General features: G+C 36.9%; 1 protein-coding gene, 1 non-coding gene and 1 pseudogene across 4 annotated transcripts in view; 2 read left to right on the top strand and 1 right to left on the bottom strand.

Moving 5' to 3' along the window:
* Baz1b (bromodomain adjacent to zinc finger domain 1B) overlaps positions 1-20,766 on the bottom strand; it is an 81,887-nt gene that overhangs the window by 11,298 nt on the left and 49,823 nt on the right. For all 3 annotated transcript variants that reach the window (XM_046422833.2, XM_046422832.2, XM_046422830.2), the window contains exons 9-13: positions 20,348-20,481; positions 15,061-15,166; positions 14,157-14,255; positions 10,291-10,468; positions 5,199-5,381 (exon numbers count right to left, since the gene is read on the bottom strand). In XM_046422833.2, the coding sequence (XP_046278789.1) occupies positions 5,199-5,381; positions 10,291-10,468; positions 14,157-14,255; positions 15,061-15,166; positions 20,348-20,481 (700 nt within the window). The remainder of the gene's footprint in view (positions 1-5,198; positions 5,382-10,290; positions 10,469-14,156; positions 14,256-15,060; positions 15,167-20,347; positions 20,482-20,766) is intronic.
* LOC124078161 (U6 spliceosomal RNA) lies at positions 198-304 on the top strand. The gene has a single exon (XR_006846828.1). It is a non-coding gene; the product is annotated as a U6 spliceosomal RNA (small nuclear RNA).
* Positions 8,553-8,645, top strand: LOC124078163 (small nucleolar RNA U13; annotated as a pseudogene).

Genomic DNA, 20,766 nt, shown 5'->3' with positions numbered 1-20,766 from the left:
CTCTAGCATATAATGTTTAAATAAATTAAGTCCCTGGTCAGAAGTAGCTGCAACAGAATCAAGGAAAATGGAGTTTACATCTAAGTCACCATTAGTGCCTTTGTTTAACATTAAACAGGCAATTGTCCTATCTTGGCAAGGATATAACAAGACTTCACGTCAATCTTCCACAAAAGACCATTCAAAATAGAAAAACAGTGCTAGTTACAGTAGCACATACACCAAAAGTAGAACCATACAGAGAATATTCACAGGGCACCTACATAAGAATGATATGAACACTCATGAAATGTTCCACATTATTTGAAATATCACACAGTACCCCATAAATTTGTACAATTATCATGCTAATCAGTAACTTTTTAGAAAAAAATTAAAGGAGACAGAAATGCTAACTACTCTGATTCAATCATTACATGCTGCACACACGTAATGAATTATCACTATACCCCACAAAGCTGCATAATTAAAATAATGAGCAAATGTAAATTTTAAAAATTAAAATAAAATAAAAAAACAATCAGGTTGTCAGGGCAATGCAACCAAAGTAAAAAGAGAACAACAACAACAACAAAAAAAAAAACCCCAGGATTTTGTCAAAATATACATTATCTTTCCCGTTTAATTAAGGGATTTGAGAGACAATCTACTTTCATAAATAAGGAAACTGGGGCCCAGATTAGAGACTGACATAAACTCATGCGACGGCCTAGTGCCAGCTGAAAAAACCCTGGCCTTAGCTAAGTGGAAACTTTTTTAAAGCAAAGGACAGTGGAAAAAGCTGACCTTGGTGGGAAACTGCAGGGCCTAAGGCCATGTTAATGCAGAAGGTAGCTGAGCCACTCCGTGGATGTGACTGACTTTCCAAGAGGCCCTACCAACTTCCTATTCCTGCACTGGGTCTGGACCTGCAGAGGGCTCACTTTCTCCCTAAGCTAAGAACTAGTCTCACCTGACAAGCTAAGAAGGTTATTTCACCATGGGCTTTAGTACTCAAAAAGAGATTAATGGGAATTCTATATCTGTTAGTTAGTTCTCAGGGAGAAGAAAATGTTATAGGAAAAGAGATGGCAGGGGAAAATGGGACTTTTGGCATGGGAACATCCAGGGAGACTCCTGTGGTGTCAGAAGAAAAGCAGGGGGAACATGACTACTACGTACAAATAACTGAGGTGTTTTTGAAAGGAGAGTGGTGTCTGTGTAAACTGGAAGAACAAAACCAGAATTAGTTGTCAGTGACCAAGAGAGTCTGATTTGAGTTGAATCTGAAAAGGCCTCTGGCACCCCTGCCATGACGATTAATTCCTGCTCATTTTTCAACCCCCAGTTTCTGCGTGATCTCCTCTGGGAAGTCTTCTCTAACTGGCCCTGGGCATCCCTCAGAGGCCAAGCCAAGTACTACTCTCTCTCGTTGGTACAAACAGCCCTCGACTTATGATAGTATGACTTATAATGTTCAGACTATGAAGATGGAGTGAAAGCGACACTGATTTAGTAGAGACTGCACTTAAATTGTGGGTCTTTTCTGGGCTAGCAATAATACAGGATGATGTTCCCTTGTGATACTGGGTAGGAGGCAGTGGCTCAGCCAGCCACACGCTCACAATGGGAGCAGGCTGTGCTCTAGAGCGCTGCCACTACGTGCACTGAGTCGGGGACATACAGTGTTTCCGATTCAACATTATTTCCACTTTACCATGGGTGTATCAACATGTGGTTAAAACCCCAGTAAGTCAAGGAACATTAACTGCCTGCCTGCTCCGTCTCACACTCACACCGAGTACCTTGAAGACAAGGATTTATAGTTTTTAAAATCTCCATGACTTAGCACAGTTATGCCTTTATCAGATGTTTGTGAAAGAAGAAAAGGGAACCAGGAAAATCTACAATTAGGGATCAGTATTCTGCACTGGATAAACTGGGACTTGTCTTTCAAATTCTTTTCTTCACAAGGTATTTTAAGCAGAAATCTAATGTACAAAACAGACAAAAATGGAACTGCTAGGTATCCTCATAACGGGAAATGGGAGACTACTTCATACTCATTAGCAGAAATGAACAACATGGGGCTGGGATATAGTTCAGTGGTAGAGTGCTTGCCTAGCATGTACAAGGCCCTGAGTTTGATCCCCGGCACCGCAAAAAAACAGAAGAAAATAAAAAACCCACCAGGGAGATCACTACAGACCAACAGAGAAGGGACAAATAATTGCCCAGAATATGTTGATGAGTGCAAAGTACTGAATGTTTGGATAGAAGGATTCCATTCTGTGAAAATCTAATAAAAACTCTCTTTGTAACAGACAGCACATCAAACTATTAGGGGTTATTAAACAGTGTGGTATCTTTGGGTAGTGAGGCTAGGATGGCAGTTATATATTTTTACTTAACCTCTTGTTTGATTTATTTACAATGAGCATGTTATGTTTAAAACTTTTAAAAAGCCAATAAATTGGATGGATATCTACATAACAACAACCAAAAAACCAAAAAACACCTGAAGTTGGATCCTTACTATATCCTTTACAAAACTTAATTCAAAATGAATCAAAGACCTAACTGTAAAATTAGAAGAAAACAGAGACGGGGCTGGGGATATAGCTCAGTTGGTAGAGTGCTTGCCTTATATGCATAAGGCCCTGGGCTCGATCCTCAGCACCACAAAAAAATAAATAAATAAAAAGAAAACAGAGGGAGGAAAGCTCTGTGACATTTAATTTGGCAATGATTTCTTGGATGTGATACCTAAAGTGGAGGCAACAAAAGAAAAAACACAGATGAGTTGCATTAAAATATGCATCAAAGAGCACTATCAACAGAATAAAAAGACAACCCTGGGAATGGAAAAATACATTTGCAAATCACATATCAGATAAAAGATTAATAGCAAGCACACGCAAAGAATTCCTACAACTCAACCAAACAACCCAATTTAAAAATGGGCAAAGGAGGGCTTGGGTTGTGGCTCAGTGGTAGATTGCTCGCCTAGCATGTGAGAGGCCCTGGGTTTGATCCTCAGCACCACATAAAAATAAACAAATAAAAGCTTAAAGATTTAAAAAAAGAAAGAAAAAAAAGGGCAAAGGACTTGAATACACATTTCTGCAAAGATAAAACAAATGGTGAATAAACACACGAAAAGATTGTCCTATCATTGATCATTAAGGAACTACAAACCAAAACCATAAGACAGCACCTTCTATCCCTTAGGATGGAAACCATCAAAGAAACAGGACATGAGTGCTGGCAAGGACATGCAGAAACCAGAACCCAGAGAACTGCTGACAGAATTTGTGGAAGCTGGTCCAGCCACTGTGGGAAGCACATGGCAGGCCTCCAACAAATTAGACTCCACTTCCATCCACAACTCCACTTCTTGGTGTATCTCAAAAGAATTAAAAACAGAGATATGAAGAGATACATGCAGGCCTTTGTTCACAGCAGCAGTATACTCAATAATTAAGACAGAGAGCAACCGGAGTACCAATCAACGGCTGAATTAGTAAATAAAATTGTGTGGGTGTGGGGGGGGTATTAAAAGAAATATTTGGGATTCATCTATGACCCTAAAACCCTTGAAATTTTTTGATTTTTCTTTAGTTATAGAGGCCCCTAGACAGACTCAGGATGGGTCTGGCCACCAAAAGGACTCAAGTAATTAGAGGCGTGAAACTTTTAGCCCTACCTACAACTCCAGTAAGGGATGAGGAAGGGGCTTCTGGGTTAGTGAACACATGGGTGTGCTGAGAAACTGGGGTTGTTCAGAGAGGGTGTGAAAACTCCAGGCCCTTCCAACCCTATGCTTCTTCCATGCAGCTGTCCCTGAGGTGTAGCCTTTATAGTAACCTAGTTGTCCTAAGAAAAAAATGTTTCCCTGAGTCCTTGAGCCATTTTAGCAAACTACTGAACCTGAGGCAGGGGTCATGAAAACCCTCTTTCGGCTAGCACAGGGACTTGTGACAGGCATCGAAGAGAGCAGTTTTATAGGACTGAGTTCATTAACTTGTGGAACCTGATACAAACTCCCAAGTAGTGTCAGAAATGAACTTCAGCTGAACAACAACAAAAAATCGGAGAACTGCTTGCTGTGGAAGAAAACTCACACACATCATGTCAGAAGTGTTGTTAGATAGAGAAGTGGTTTTCTATTAACATACATTGGTTAAAAACAAAGGAAATTCTTATCATGTTAAGTAAATGAAAGCCTATCCCCAAAAAACCAAAGACTGAATGTTTTCTCTGATCAGCAGATTCTGATCCATAGCAGGAGGGAGGGTAAGGAAGAATGAAGGAACTTTGGATTGTGCAGAGGGAAGTGAGGGGAGGGGTGGGGTTGTGGGGATGGGAGGGACTGTAGAATGAGAAGTAATAATACATATATTATTACTCTCTATATGTGTATGATTACACTACTGGTGTGACTCTGAATCACGTACAGCCAGAGAAATGAGAGTTGTGCTCCATTTGTGTACAATTTGTCAAAAATGCATTCTACTGTTGTGTATAACTAATTGAACAAATTAAAACAAACAACAACAACATCAAAAGAACCCAAAGGAAATTCTGGCATGTGCTATACAACATGAATGAACTTGAAGACATTATGCTGAGAAGTTCTAGGGAGGTATACACTTAACAACACAGCATAAAAAATGGGGAATTCCACATTGTATATATTTTTACCACATTTTTGGGGAGAAGATACACATACTCTGACCATTATTCACAGCTGTAGAAAGCTTTAAAAACCACAAATTTGGCAAAAGTGATTTTTAAAAAAGGAATACAGGATCAGGGGGTAATGTCACAAGTAGCTAAAAACTGTAAGGTAAGACTATTTCAAAACCAAATTACAGGGGCTGGGGTGCTGACTCAATGGTTGAGTGCTTGCCTAGCACATGTGAGGCACTGGGTTTGATTCTCAGCACCACATAAAAAATAAATGAATAAAATGAAGGGTATTGTATCCATTTACAACCAAAACAAAAAATTCACACTCACATAATCAAAAACTACATTTCTGGGCTGGGGTTGTGGCTCAGTGGTAGAGCACTTGCCTAGCATATGAGAGGCACTGGGTTCAATCCTCAGCACCACATAAAAATAAAGAACATAAAGGCATTGTGTCCATCTACAACTAAAAAATATTAACAACAACAACAACAACAAAACCCCTATGTTCTTTAATAACTAAATACCTTTGCTTCCTCTGCCATTTTTTTCTCTTCATCCACTTCCTCAGTTTTTACTGAATCTTCACTTTGGAGTTTTCTTCTCCTTTGCTTGGGAGCCATGAAGCCTTGGAGAAATTTCTTTATGACACTGGCCTGAAGGGCAATGACACACTCACCAAAATCCTTTAGTTTTTCTAATGAAATGACCTACAAGAAATAATTTAAAAACTAGATTGAGAAAAGGCTGCAAGAAAAACAAAGTCATCTTTAAATTCAAATCAACCTAGACTAAAATATCAAAAGGCCACATAACATAATTTACCACCTGTGTTTCTTAGTTCACTAGATGGAGTATACATTTAAAAGTTGACTACTTCCATTCCCCCAGTGATAGGATACATAGAATGCTGAAATCTCACTCACTTCAAGAGTTACAGAACTCACTCATCTGATAATACTGAGCACCTACCAAGTGTAAACTATAGTCTTAATGCAAAGACAAACTGAGGAAAATCAAAATTTACTGTTTTTTTGGCTTAGTTACTTGATGAGAAAACAGGAGTTAAATCACATCATCAAAATCATGCTCTCAGATCCAGATTCCACTCTGGGGGAGGGGGCAACCCCACTAGGACTGCAGGGCCGGGCTCTGTTTCTTCAGGTAGCTCCTAGAACTCTGAGAACTTCTAACAGCACTTGGTGGAGTTGGGAGTCATCACTCAAGGTTGGCTTGGATTATTTTGAGTTGGGATTAAGTCAATGGCGCCAATCAAGAAGAAAGTTGAATTGATGTATATTAGTGTAGCCAGAAGTTTCTGCATATTCCAAGACAGAATGTTTTTTCCTACAAAAAAGACTGCAGCTGTCTGTCCAGTAACCAGCACAAGTTATCAAAGAGGACACCTCTGAACTAAGGAGTGAACTGCGGCGGTAATGAGCGCTGGTGCAGAAGCGCTTGACACAGCTGAGGCATTGATGGCAGGTGCTGGAGGACATTAGCCTGCAGCACAAAATGCCGGCCAAAGTCCCTCAGGGGTCCTTGGCCTGCCTGGAGCTGGCATTTGCCAGCATGCCTGAGCCTCTGAAGCTGACCTGAGAGGGGTCTGGCCTACAAGGTAGCGCCCTGCAGACAGTTTGGCCAAATGTTCCTATGTGGATGTGGCATTTTAGAAGAACTATTTACGGGAGAATGAGTCACTGTTTTGTTTCCACCCAAAAATTTCCTCCAATTTTTATAAACTGTTAATTACTTGAGTACTTTATAAAATACCTATAGCTTTGTAAATGAAGTGGTTTTTAAATTTTTTTTTTTGAGGAGGGGAGGTTGTAACAAAGTTTAGACTATTAGTTTGATGACAGATTCTTCCTTGGTTTTTAATTTTTTAAATTTCTATATGACTTTATATGTATTTCCCCAGTTGTTAGTCTGTTAAGATCTGAGGGGGAAACTGCAACCTGAGGAGAAAACTTACAAAACTCTTCAGGGAAGAAAAAATTTGGTCGAAGGCCTTTTGTGATAATTACCCATCCATGGTAGTGTAAACAAATATGTAAATTTGCTGTTTCAAGACTTAACTTCTTCAAGAAAAGAAATCTAAAGCAACGTTTGTAATGTTTCCAGAGTATTACAGAGTTCACGTATTTTGTAAATGGGCCAGAAAAGGGTTAAAATCTGCTAGGATTGTGTAGTAATATTACAGTAGATCCTTAAGCTGATGCTGCCTTTTATTTGGGTGCTTGTTTTGCATGGTATTTACTGTTTTGAGGGGGAGACATAATAGGAGCATGACTGCTAAATGCCTTGCAGCAAGTGAATCAGTGTAACAAAGCAAACCTTGTCTCACTAACATGACAGAAAGGACACAAGTGAAGTACGAGGGGTCAAAGTTCAGTCTGATTCTTATTCTTTTGAATTTTGTTTTATGTGCTTGTGTTTGTTTTACTGTTTGAAGAAGAGACAGTTTACACAAAGGAAGATTCTTGCTCATAGATTTGATTCCAGGGAACTAGGGCCTTGGGATGGAGAGTGACCTGCAGACTGACCCTCAGCTACTTCACCTCCACAAACAGCACATGGGGCCTCCACTGGCCCTCTTGTTGAAGTCTTTCTCTGTTCTATGCAAAGCTTGTTCGAGTACATCCCTTCACCCAGTACAAACATTCCACTGTCGTCTGAATAGTCATTAGGTCGGTGATTTGGTGTCTTAATTTGTTTTTCCTCTCCAGCCCTGCAGATCCCTCCTCACAGACATCAAAATTCATTCATGTTCCTGGTCTGGCCTGGATACCACCTGGTCCATGAAGCCTGCATTTCATTCCAGGGTACAGGACTCTATTTCTTTCGCTGTCCTTGTGGGTTAATGAACTCCTATCTGTTTCTGTGCCCCTTACTACACTGAATGCTCTTTGGGAATTAGACATTATTCCCCTTGAAAATACAAGCACATGCATTTTATAGGATACTTTGTACTCACTTTGGATATGCTTCTCATTACTCATTTTGTTTGTGTGCTCTGCTGATGGAGGCCAGCAGATTCCCTCGATTAGAATGTATAGGTCAAAACTTTTTTTTTAAATATTAAAAAAAATTTTTAAAATTAATTTTAGTTATAGATGGACATAATACCTTTATTTTTAATTTTTACGTGGTTCTGGGGATCGAACCCAGTGCCTCACGCATGCTAGGCAACCGCCATACAACTGAGCCACAATCCCAGCCCAGGTCAAAACTTAAAAGTTATTCTTTTTCTTTCTTTTTTTTTTTTTTAAATATTTTATTTTTTAATTATAGCTGGACACAATACCTTTATTTTTTATTTATTTATTTATTTTTATGTGGTGCTGAGGGTCAAACCCAGGGCCTTGCACGTGCTAGGCAAGTGCTCTGCCACTGAGCCACAACCCCAGCCCCTTAAAGTTATTCTTATTATAAGGGTTTAACCTGATCACCTCATGCTAGCTAGAAGTTCTAATTGGAAGCTTTAGGTTTCTTGATTAAAAGCCTAAATAAACTAAGTTTTGGGCAGTCTTTCAACAATAAAAGTATTTTTGGTGAAAAGATTTTAAACTGTTCTACTTGATGCTTAGTGAAAATATTCTGAGTTAGTGTATATACAAGTTATTATCTTCTCTTTATAATAATTCAGAAATTATCTATCAAATGACAGTTTTTCACAAATAAATCATGCTCTTACACATTGCACACTATCTTGTCACAGAAGGCATACCAATTTAGAAATTCCATTTTACAGCTAAAAAGAGATATAACTCAATGTCACTAAGAAAGAGGTCTGCATTTAGCAGTGTAGGCAACTGATGAGCATTTGTTAAAATTTTTAAAAATTTGTTAAAAATTTGTTAAAATTTTAAAAAGTATGCATACAGCTACTTTTCAGGTTATGATTGGATGTTCACACTGTTCTGAGATGTGCCTCTCTCTTGTTACAACCTCACCATATCACCCATCTGACATGAAATAAATATGTAGTACTGGAAAATAACAAAATCACTTAGGTTCAACAAGTCTTCAAGTATCATTCAGAACCACAAATATATTTAAATCTGCTTTTCTAGAAAATGTACCAAGGATTCATCACTAGACTAGTTAAAAGGAAAAACTTACATATGCAATACATTATATGTAATTTGTTAATTCTGATAACAAAGAAAAGAAATGCAGACCATGAAAAAAAAAAAAAAAAAGGATTGATATTTACAAATTAGGGAAAATGAAAAAGATGTACCAAACTTTACAACTGTAAGAATACACAAGCCAAAAAGCCAGATGTGGTCATGTGTAGTGTTCTAATTTGTCATAAGGCTGAGGTAGGAGAATCACAAATTCAAGGCCAGCTTGGTCAACATGAGACCCCACCTCAAAAAAGGAAAAAGAAGGGGGGAAAAAAAATACACCACACTATCAGATGCACCTCCCAACACAAACACTCCTTAATACCCATGAAAGTGTAAGTCCCTTTTATAAAGGGGTACAGTATTTGCATACAGCCTGTACATCCTTCCATGTATTAAGCTCTAAATGACTTATGAAACCTATTACAATGTAAGTGCTACATAAATATCTCTTAGAATTTAAGACAAGGGGAAAAAAATCTCCACATGTTCAGTACAGTCACAAATTTCCCCAAACATTTTTTTAAAATATTTATTTTTAGTTGTAGTTGGACACAATACCTTTATTTTATTTATTTATTTATTTATTTGTATGTGATGCTGAGGATCGAACCCAGGGCCTCGCACGTGCTAGGCAAGTGCTCTACCGCTGAGCCTCAAACCCAGCCCCTTCCCAAACATTTTTGATCGGTGGTTGGTTGAATACAGATGTGGAGCCCATGGTTAGAAGACTGACTATAATTTGAAAAGATCCACAAACATTAGTATCTAGAATTATGTGGACTTTATGATTTAAAATCGGAAAAACACATCTTACAATAACAGTTGATAGCATTTGCCAGTCTTCTCTTTCAGCTTTGGTACATAGACCTATGTAACATGGAACAAGGGGTCTCTTGAAACAGCTTTACTTATACTTCTTAAGGATCCTTTCACACATCAGGACTGTGAATGGGACTTAAAATATACTTCACTTAATTAGCATAAGTGACACCCAACTAAACATAGCTTAACTCAGCAGATAGAGTATACAGAATGGATCCAAGTAGGATTCAGACACATTTCACAATTTGAAGCACAGGTATCATAATGGAAAGAAAAGTTAAATGATGGGCTGGTGATATAGCTCATTTGATAGAGTGCTTGCCAAGGCTCTGGATTCAATCCCCAGTACCACACACACAAAAAAAGAAATGTTATATGACCATGGCTTGACAGCCAGTTTTCATTCAGGTAAATTAGATAAGCTCTTTTCAAACAAAGGTTCTGAGGAGACTACTAGATTTTTTTCTGGAAATCAGCAAAAGATAACAAAGGGAAAAATAACATACTTAAACAATTTTTGGTTGTATACATAACACTCAGGACAAACCCAAACATGATTTCTAGGGTTATCTTGGCAAGTCAATTACAGTATCAAGAAACAATTTCAAACTGTATTTTTCTAGGTAACAGCTTTCAAAGTGTTTTTTTTTATACTCTTTACCCTGGCTTCGAATTCTGATGTTTCCTCCACATATCCAAGTCCTCCCTTTTGTAACCTTGTTGCAACTTCAATGAGATCACTCCGGAGAAAGTTTAAAAGCTCCTGGTTGCCATCACAGGATTTTAGACCCAAATTTGGTTTACGAGCTAGATGAATAGAGTGAATGATGTCCTGGTACCTATAAGAATTGGGGCAAAGGAAAGGGGGAAATAAAAAGTATTTGGAAAAAAAAAGAAAAAGAAAAAAAAAAGTATTTGAAGATATTCTTTAAATTTCAATTACTTGAATGACATGTTCTATTTCTACAAAACTTATTTTCTCCTTATTGTTTTTTAGTCAGTCTCATGTTTTAGGTACACAATTTTCAAATTTTTCTTAATTCTTGCTTCATTCTAAAAACAATTATTTTATTCTGTGTTGGCTAATTCTGGTGTCTGGTAAACAATGCCTTTCCTAGTTCTCACTCATGACACCTGATTTGTGCATTTTGTGACTTGTTTCCCAGGACTCTCCTGGAATGTCAGCTATGGGAACTGCTGGAGGCCTGGCTGGTGCTGTGCTCCTCTGGAGAACCTGCACTTGATTGTTTGTTCCAAGAAAATGCCACCAAACTGGGATGACTTTAAATTGTCTGCTTAAAACTTATCACAACACAAAGAAATGTCAATGTACGACCAAAACTACACAGTAACTTCAGTAGAGTTTAGTCTCACACTGAAGATTAACCCTTTCAGGTCCCAGCAATAGATTCCTATCAGGCACTCTACCTCAGGGGCCACACGCTTTCCTGTAGGCTTCCTACAAAATAAACACTAAAGCTCATGTTATTCGAGCTGAACACAAAGTTCCTCTCTCTGTCTTAGTAATAAAGACTTTTATATTATTTTCCTTGGATGTACCTTCGCTATGTCACGCTGGTTTCTCCCTTCATGATTTCCAGATGCTACAGAACCTCCCTTTCATTTTCTCCTTTGATGCAAGTGTCATCTAGGAATATACTTAACTCAGTGGCAGTTAAGATCATTTTGGCCATTAATGAAGAATTCATTTTAACTTTACTGCAATCTGAGAAAATATCCTAAAGTCAATGTTTGTAAATTTGTTGAGCTTTTGTGGCTAAGTACATGGTTAATTTTTATAGTCAATGAATATAAAAATCTTATTTCTTATGCTTCTAGCTGCCCTCATATACTTTTGTTCACCCTTTTATTTACATTCCCATCCCTTTACATATTTTCTTGTAAATAGTATGTATGTTTTGGTTTTCAAATCAGAACCTCAAATGGCTCATGAAACATTATCCTATCCCCCGGTCTCCCTCAAGAGGAAACAACTCAAATAATCACTACCAAAAGAAGGGACAAACTAGGGTGAATTCACTAATATTATACAGATTTATGGAATATTATACAGAAATAAAAGTGCAATTCAATTATAAGAAACATGATGTCACTTAAATAGGAAACAAATGCCAAACTGCCTGGTATCCTTAAAAAAGTTTAAAAGAAGGGGCTGGGATTGTGGCTCAGTGGTAGAGTGCTCATCTAGCACGTATGAGGCACTGGGTTTGATCCTCAGCACCACATAAAAATAAATAAAATAAAGGTATTGTGTCCATCTACAACTAAAGAAAAAAATTTTTTTTTTAGAGTTCAAAACAAGCCAGCACTCGACTATAATCCTAGTGACTCAGAAGGCTGGGGCATGAAGATTTCAAATTCAAGGGCAGCCTTAACAACCTAGTGAGGCCTTGTCTGAAAATAAAAAATAAAAAGGGCTGGGGATGCAGCTCAGTGATAAAGCACTCCTGGCTCGAATCTCCAGTACTATAAAGAAAAGAACAGAATTTCAGAACAAAGCAAACAAGTTTTTTTTAGTTTTGTTTTGTTTTTGGTACTGAAGATTAAACTCGGCACTTTACAGCTGGGATATATCCCCAGCCTTTTTTACTTCTTATTTTGAGGCAGGGTCTCTCTAAACTGCTGAGGCTGGCCTTGAACTTGCAATCCCCCTGCCTCAGCCTCCCAAGTTGCTGGGATTTTAAATGTGTGCCACTGGCCCTAGCTCCAAGGAATTCTAAAAATATTCAGTTAAAAAAAAAGAAAAAAAGTTTTTACTTTGAGACATGGTCTCAGTATGTTGCCCAGGCTGGCACTGAACTCTAGATCATCCTGTCTAAGCCTCCTCAAGTGCTGGCTTTCACCACATCTAGCTTTCATCTTTAATCCTGATAGTCTCTAACCATGAACAAGAAGTTTTGATCTGTTTGCATTTAATGAATAGAACAGGTCCTCTCAATCTACTCATATGCCTATAAAAATACTTTGACCAAAGAGGAGGAACCTCATAGATCTGTATTTCTTTGTGGTTCTGGGTACTAACACTTTGTCTTTCTTAAATTGACAAGATACACTTGTATTAAGAAACATGATTTTGAGCATAATTTTAATTAATGAACATATTAAGCAATGGAATAAAATTAATACGATATACCTATCACCAGTCCAAAAAGTTTGGCAATACCATAGAGTATGTACTAAAAGGTATTTTTATCTGTTGAACGAACTCTGGATTCAGCCATGAAAATAAATATGTGGTCGGAAATTAGAAGTAGCCTTAAGTCAAAAACCCTTATCCTGCCTTTGATATAAAGAGTGGATACAACAGAAATAGCATCAAAAAAACTCTAAATGAAATGGATGCTATTTTGAAAACAAGACTGGTTTTGTGGATTTTAATTTTGTTTTGTTTCTCATATTGGGTATGAAATCCAGGGCCTCCCTCATGCATACTAGGCAACAACTCTACCACTGAACTATATCCCCAGTCCTTTTTATTGTGAGATAGGTATCACTAGCATGCCCAGGCTGGCCTTAAACCTGTAATCCTCCTGCCTCAGCCTCCCAAATACCTAGGATTACAGGTATATTCAATGAGGCCCAGCTTTTTTTAAAAAGATATAATTTATATAAAATAAAATTCACCATTTAAAAAAGGTATTGTTTTATGGGATTTATCACAACTACCAAGCTCTAAAGCATTTCCAAAACCCTAAATAGAGACTCATGCATGTTAACAGTCCTAATATTCCCTCCCCTATTCTCTGGCAATGAGGAATCTGCTTTCTGTTTCTAAGTAGTTGCCCCTTCTAGATGTTTCATATAAAAGAAACCATAAAATACCTAGTATTTTATATTTGGCTTCTTTCATTCAAACCTTACATTTTGTAGGTTCATCCATGTTGTAACAACACTTCATTCCATTCTTGTGGCTAAATAATATCCCATCATTCAGAAATACCATATTTTGTTTATCCACATGATGAGTATTTACATTCCACTTTAGGGCTATGGTGAATCTTGACAAAACACTTTTTTTTTGGTACTGGGGATTGAACTTGGGGTGCTGTGCCACAGAGCTACAACCTTACCCCTTTTTATTTTGGGACAGGGTTTTGTTAAACTGCTAAGAGCCTTGCTAAATTGCTGAGGCTGGCCTCAAAAATGCAATCCTCAGCATTCAGAGTTGCTGGGATTAGAGGGGTGTGCCAATGCACCAGCTTAATGAACGGAATACTTTAAAAAACCAACCCATCTGGTACTACGTTTGCAAGAGTGCCTAATTACAATGAGGCTAACAGCTTTATACAGGGCAAGCATTATTCAATAAGAAATCCTGCTAGCCTGTATTATATATGATTTAAAGGTATATTTTTTCCAGATAAGCATGATGCACCAAAAATATGAACATCCAAGGGTTACAGAAATTTTTAAATTTTTACTTTATAAGCAAAACCTAAAATATTCCTCAGATATTTATACCTACTATTGAAGAGAAGATGTGAGAAGCAAGAGAAAAATCCTTACCTCTTTTCTAGTCTCTCTTTAAGTTGACTTTCTCTTATTCCCTGAGGATGAAGGCAGTTTAGCAACTCATCCAATTCCTTCTGACTATCACATAAAAACCTGTAGAGGCAAAAGATCTTACAACTCTGAAAAGCCATCAAACAATAATGGATCAAGTGTTGGTGGTGGAAATTGTAAAAGCAAAATCCTAAACCTGTTTACAGTCTAATATCTACAATTAGAATAAATAATTCACTCTTTCCACGATGCCAATTGTCAGCTTTATCATAACACTGGAGCCAGTGTTTCTTTAGTACTATGGAAAATTTTATAAAGTTAATAGAAATATATGTCCACATAACTTCAAAAAGAAAACCTATACCTGAAAGACGAAAAGTCAGTTGATCACAGCTAATGCAGTTAAAGGAATTAGAAGGGCCCTCTCAAAACCTAGTTTCTTGCTAAAAAAGCACAACTATGCAAAAAGGAAGGCTACTGGATGTACTATTTCTATTATTTAATAAGTTTTAATCAATAAATTTGTTATATAGTTTATAAAAAGTATAATTATCAAATTAATAAACTTGAATGAATTAATAAAACCTAATTCAGGAATATCCTAAATCCTCTGTTCCCAGATTCAAGAGCTTCTCTACTGCCATATAAGATCTTATATAATATTATAAGATATTATATAATATACAAAGTTATTACAGAGGGAAAAATCAAATTCCAAATGTGGAGAAATACAAATATCTGCTTATCAGAAAATCAAATCTGCTTTTAAAACAGTTTTAATATTCAAAAATTCAAAGTAACACGAAATGTTCTTATTAGATGTCATTATACTAAATATTTTCTTCCTTAACACTTCAGAAAAAAAAAAAGAAAAAAGAAAGAGCAACCAGATGAATGCTCACATTACCATAGGTTCTGTCCTTGCTTGGGAATGGTAGTCTCCACAGCCATTTCTACTGCTGATCCATGCTGTGTGTTAACAGTTGTGTTTTTGCCTAAGTTTGTTTTCTTACCTAAGAAGAATGTAACCATTAAGTTGATCATAGTAAATACTAATTCCTTGTTTCAAAACTAAGTACCCTATGCCAGGCCCAACAACTAACAACATAGATGCTGTCTATCAAATATGTGACATGTACAGTAGACACAAATTTCTCTTAAATATCATGCACAGTACATTATTTGAGTCAAATGGTCTCCAAATTATGATAATACAATTTACAACTTTTACATTTTATGATGATAGGAAAGTGATACACATCATCATATCATTAGAAACTGTACTTCAAACTTTTATTAATTTTCCCTGGGTCTGCAATATGCAATACAGCACTCTACTGCAATGCTGGGTAGTGTCAGCAAGCCACATATTCCCAAGGGTAAGTAATGATGGTTTACAGTGTGCTACAATGCTCCTAAGCCATGCTGTTTAGTAGGATATATGTACTAAATGAATTTTATTTTTTTAATTTTTTTTAGTTGTAGATGGACAATACCTTTATTTAACTTATTTATTTTTATGTGGTACTGAGAATTGAACCCAGGGCCTCCAAGTGCTAGGCAAGCGCTCTTCTACTGAGCTACAACGCTAGCCCTTAACTGTGTCTTCAACATATAATATTTTCAATTTCCAGTGGGTTTATGGGAACATAACTCCACAGGAAGTTAAGAAGTACCTGTATTTACTCTCTACAGTTGAACAGCTGTATAGTTAAAATTTTAAGAGTATAGTAACTTAGAACAGAGTAGAGGGATGACTAAATAACTTTACATCAAAGCAAATAAAGAATCCTTGGAATGGGACATAGCTCAGTGATAATGGCGCTTGCCTCAAATGACTGAGGCACTGGATTTGATTCCCAGTACTGCAAAAAAAAAAAAAAAGAAAAGAAAAGAAAAGAAAAAATGAATGTTCCTTTTAAATGATGTTAACAGCAAAGACACCTGAGAAGAAATGAAGATAACCAGAATATAGAAAATATTACATACTTAACCTTGGAGACTTCAAATGTCAAATAATAACCACTAACTTTTTAATAAATCAGTTCACATATATACATGTTTATGACCTTAATATAGATATATCTTAAGCCAATTTATCAAAGCCCAATTTAGAATACAATATTTTCATTCTGACTTAATACTATAATTTGTTCTCTCCCTGCCCCCATTCTCTTCCCCTTAACCTGAAGCAATTTCCATGAAATTCTACCATGTAATCCCGTGTAGTCTTTATAGTTGGGTAATTTTGAAGAGACAGTATCATCCTGGAACTAGAAAACACTAAACAAGAACATCCACAACACCAAGCACAGCATTACACACTCATAAATCCCAACTATTCAGGAGGCTGAGGTAAGAAGGACTGCCCATTTAAGGCCAACCTGGGCAATTTAGTGTGACCCTATCTTAAAAGGAAGGGTTGAGGGATGGGGAAGCAGGGGTGTGGGGATTTCTCAGTGGTACAGTGTTCCTGGGATCAATCCTAAGGAACAAAAGAAAACTTGCTGTACAAATAAAGGGATTTGGATGCCCAGTTCTCTCTTGGGGATCTCTTTAACTATGTAACCCTGATCTCTTTAACTATGTAACTGACATAAGGTTTTGTTGTTGTTCTGGCAGTACTGGATATGGAGCCCAGGGCCTTGAACGTACTAGGAAAGTGCTCTATCACTGTGATACCCCAAGCTGTCCGCCTAATCACTACCTGTTTTGGAATGGAAACTAGGTCCTTGCACGTCAGCCAAGTACTCTACCAACAAACTAAACATCCAGCCTTTTAAAAATTTTATTTTAGACAGGGTCCCACTATTGCTCAAGCTGATCTCTAATCTGCTGTCCTCCTCAAGAAGCTGGAATTACAGGTATGACAGACATGACCATGCCATGCTGCCACCTGGCTTTTGAAACACATTATAAAATAGACCTCTTTCAGTAATGTCTCCCGGTTCTGATGATCCTGACTCCACAGTTAACAGTGACCTCAGCTGGGTATTTATAAAGTCTATAAAAACTACAGTTTTTGACAAGGCGACATAATCTACACTTAATATAATTCAACATGAAAACACCTTACATTTGAAGTTTGGGAATATATAATAATATTAGTAGTTTTCTTATTAACAATTCTTTGAGTATGGGCTGTGGATGTGGCTTAGTGGTAGAGCATTTGCCTAGCATGTACAGGAACCTGGGTTCAATTCCTGGTCCTATCAAAAACAAACAAACAAAAAACCCAATTCTGTAAGTTTAAGTTTGGGTTAAGAGTTTCTCTAAAATGAAGTACTACTTAAAACATGAATATTTCTTAAAGAAATGTAATAATCTAATATGTGAGAAGCAATTTTCATTGGGTTCTACTAACCCAATGGTTCTCAACAGGGAGCAGTGCTTGGTTTTCACTACTGACATCCAGAGGCTATGGGAACTGCTAAACATCACATAAACATGGAACAGTTTCCACTACAAAGAATTCTCTGACTCAAAGTGTTAGTAACATGGAGGTTGAGAAGACCTAATCTGACCCACACATCCCATTTTTAATAATTAATTTTAGTTGTTGTTGGACCTTTATTTTATTTATTTGTATGGGGTGCTGAGAATCGAACCCAGTGCCTCACGGATGCTAGGCAAGTGCACTAACACTGAGCCACAACCCCAGCTCCCAAGCATCTCATTTTTAAAACTTAAAAAAAAAAAAGAGAAATTTCATTTCTTAAAATATATTCAACAGGTATACTTCGAGAAAGAATGAAAATACATATTCAGAAAAGTAATTTGCGTTTATTTTACAAACCCAACATGCTATATAAATGTGCCAAGATGAAGAAGACTGTCCAGGCCCCCTCATGACTCCCTCCCCACACACACCAAATTTTGTATTCTAAAGAGACAGGGTCTTGTAGTGTTACCCAGGCTGGACCTGAACAACATGGTTCAAATGACCCTCCCATCTTAGCCCCAAAGTAACTGGGACTACAGGTGCATGCCACTTTTGCCAATATTTAGTTATGTATTTGTTAGGTTTCTCTTTACCAGAATTTTTTTTTTAAACATTTTTGGGGGGCTGGGGTTGTGGCTCAGAAGTAGACCACCTGTCTAGCACGTGCAAGGCCCTGGGTTTGATCCTCAGCATCACATAAAAATAAATAAATAAAAGTATTGTGTCTAACTACAAATAAAAAATATTTTAAAAATCCATTTTTTGTAGTTGTAGATGGATACCTTTATTTATTATCTTTCACACGTGCTAGGCAAGCACTCTGCCACTGAGCTACAACCCTAGCCCTTTACCAGAATTTTAAATAACATTCCAGACCTTATCTGTCTTGTTTGGGGCTACATCCTCAGCACAGTAAAAATTGCTTTAAAGGGGAGGGAAGGGAGGAAGTTGAGGAAGTGTGCATGGGGGCAGGAAAGATAGTGGAATGAGATGGACATCAGTACCCTAGGTACATGTATGACCGCACATATGGTGTGATGCTACATCATGTACAACCTTAGAAATGTAAAGCTGAGCTGCAATTGTGTACAATGAATCAAAATGTATTCTGCTGTCATATATACCTAATTAAAATAAATCAATTAAAAAAAAGAAAGCCATTTCTTAGAAAGCTTTCTGAATACAACTCAGCAAAGAATAAATAAGAAAAAGCAGAAATAGTAAAATGTAAAAAATATTAAAAATGCTAATTATAGAATATTCTGCTTTATGAAACAAATATGGAGAAAGAAATCCCAAAAGGGAATCTTCTGTTGTAATTGCTGAAAGTACTAAAATTTTTCAGTCATATTTAAAAATGAAAATCTTTCGTAAATCCTAAATAAAAATTTAAAATGTAAGTAATATGTTGACTTAACATTTGCACTTAAGAGGACAAAACTGCTTTACATGCATTAGTGAATTCCTAGATTTCTCTAAATGACATGTACCAAGTATTATTATTATGAGTCCTCTGCTTTTTAAAAAATATTTTTAGTTGTAGTTGGATGCAATATCTTTATTTTATTTATTCATTTATTTGTTTATTTATATGTGGTGCTGAGGACTGAACCCAGTGCCTTGCACACGCTAGGCGAGCTAAGCCACAACCTCAGCCCCTAAACATTTTTTTTTTAAAGTTAGCTACAGTATTGAGATTTATTAGAGTGACTGTGAATGTACTATAGTATTGAGACATAATTAACATGCTTTTAAATGTTATTTACATATGGAAATGTTTCCTATGCTTGATCTTATTCCTAAATTATACTGTTTCCTATTTTTAAAAAATTTCTTTGTAGACAAGAGACGCTCCAAAATTCTTGAATAAATACTTTTAAAAGCAAAGAACGCGGAAACATATTTATTTATTTATTTATATTCTTTGGTACCAGAAATTGAACTTAGAAGCACTTAACCACTGAGCCACATCCCTAGCTCATTTTATTTTTTATTTTGAGAAAGGGTCTTGCTAAATTGCTTAGGCCCTCTCTAAATTGTTGTGGTTGACCTTAAACTCGAAATTCTCTTGCCTCTGCCTCCCAAGCTGCTGGGATAGAAGATATAACTCTGCTTTCTTAGTTCTTAACCTCAATTCTAAGCCCTGAAGCACCTATAAAGAAGTTTACAAGGTACAAAGTTTGAAAACTATGCCTATAAATATTTACTGCCCAAATATCCTAATATTCAAGCTATTTATCCTCTCAACAATAGTGAGAACAAAACTGGTAATAAAATGTGAATTTCTTTCCTTCTCTCTATGCATTCACAACCACTCACCTCACTAAATACTTCTAGCTTATTTTAAGGAAATGGAAAGGTAGTACTCCTTAATGTGGTGCCTACATGAGTTGGGTAAAACAAATATTGAGAGTCCCCACTTTAAATGGTTTGACTTAAAAATTTTAACTTTACAATGGTGTAAAGCAATACAAATGCAGTAGAAACGGTACTTTGAATTCTGAATTATGATCTTTTCCCAGGCCAGCAACAGGCAGTACTTATTCTCATGCAATGCAGAGCAGCAGCAGGCAGTCGCACAATCACAGGGGAAACACTGAGGCATCGCAGTGTGCTGTGCTGCCAAGCGGGATGCCTGGAAGTTTAGATGCGTTCAATGCATTTTCAACATGCAATCCTTTCAGTCTGTGATGAGTTTATTAGGACATGACCCTACCACAATTTGAGGGGTATCTAGAGTAGACAGGCTTACTTCGGGGATAGTAATCCTCATCAGGAGAGTCTGCACGGTCTTTGCGGCGATGGTTGAATCGGTAGTCAATACTGTCATGTACCCAGCCTTTCTCAATGAACAAACCCGGAACTTCATCTGAGAAGAGCCAGTATCTACAAATCACAATCAGTGTTAATCAGATAATGAATACATCAGGATGGGATGATTTTAATATTAGAAAAGCTGACTAGAGTATGACAAGCATTTGAAACTGCAGCTGATAGGACCTTTGTTCAAAATTGCAAACAGATAAAACTGATAAGGTAAAGCAGAGGACACCAAAATTTACTTAATGTCTATAATCTTTATAATTGCTAATTGCTATCTTTGGATTCCACACAATGCATGTATTTAAAATATATTACCAGGTTGGAAACTGTAGCTCAGTGATAGACTGC

The sequence above is a fragment of the Marmota monax genome, unplaced genomic scaffold (genome assembly GCF_021218885.2).
Source record: "Marmota monax isolate L192 unplaced genomic scaffold, Marmota_monax_Labrador192_F-V1.1 WCK01_AAM20220418_F8-fsc00237, whole genome shotgun sequence".
NCBI lineage: Eukaryota > Metazoa > Chordata > Mammalia > Rodentia > Sciuridae > Marmota > Marmota monax.
Note: the sequence above shows the minus strand (reverse complement) of the source record. Positions and strands in the feature narration are given on the sequence as shown.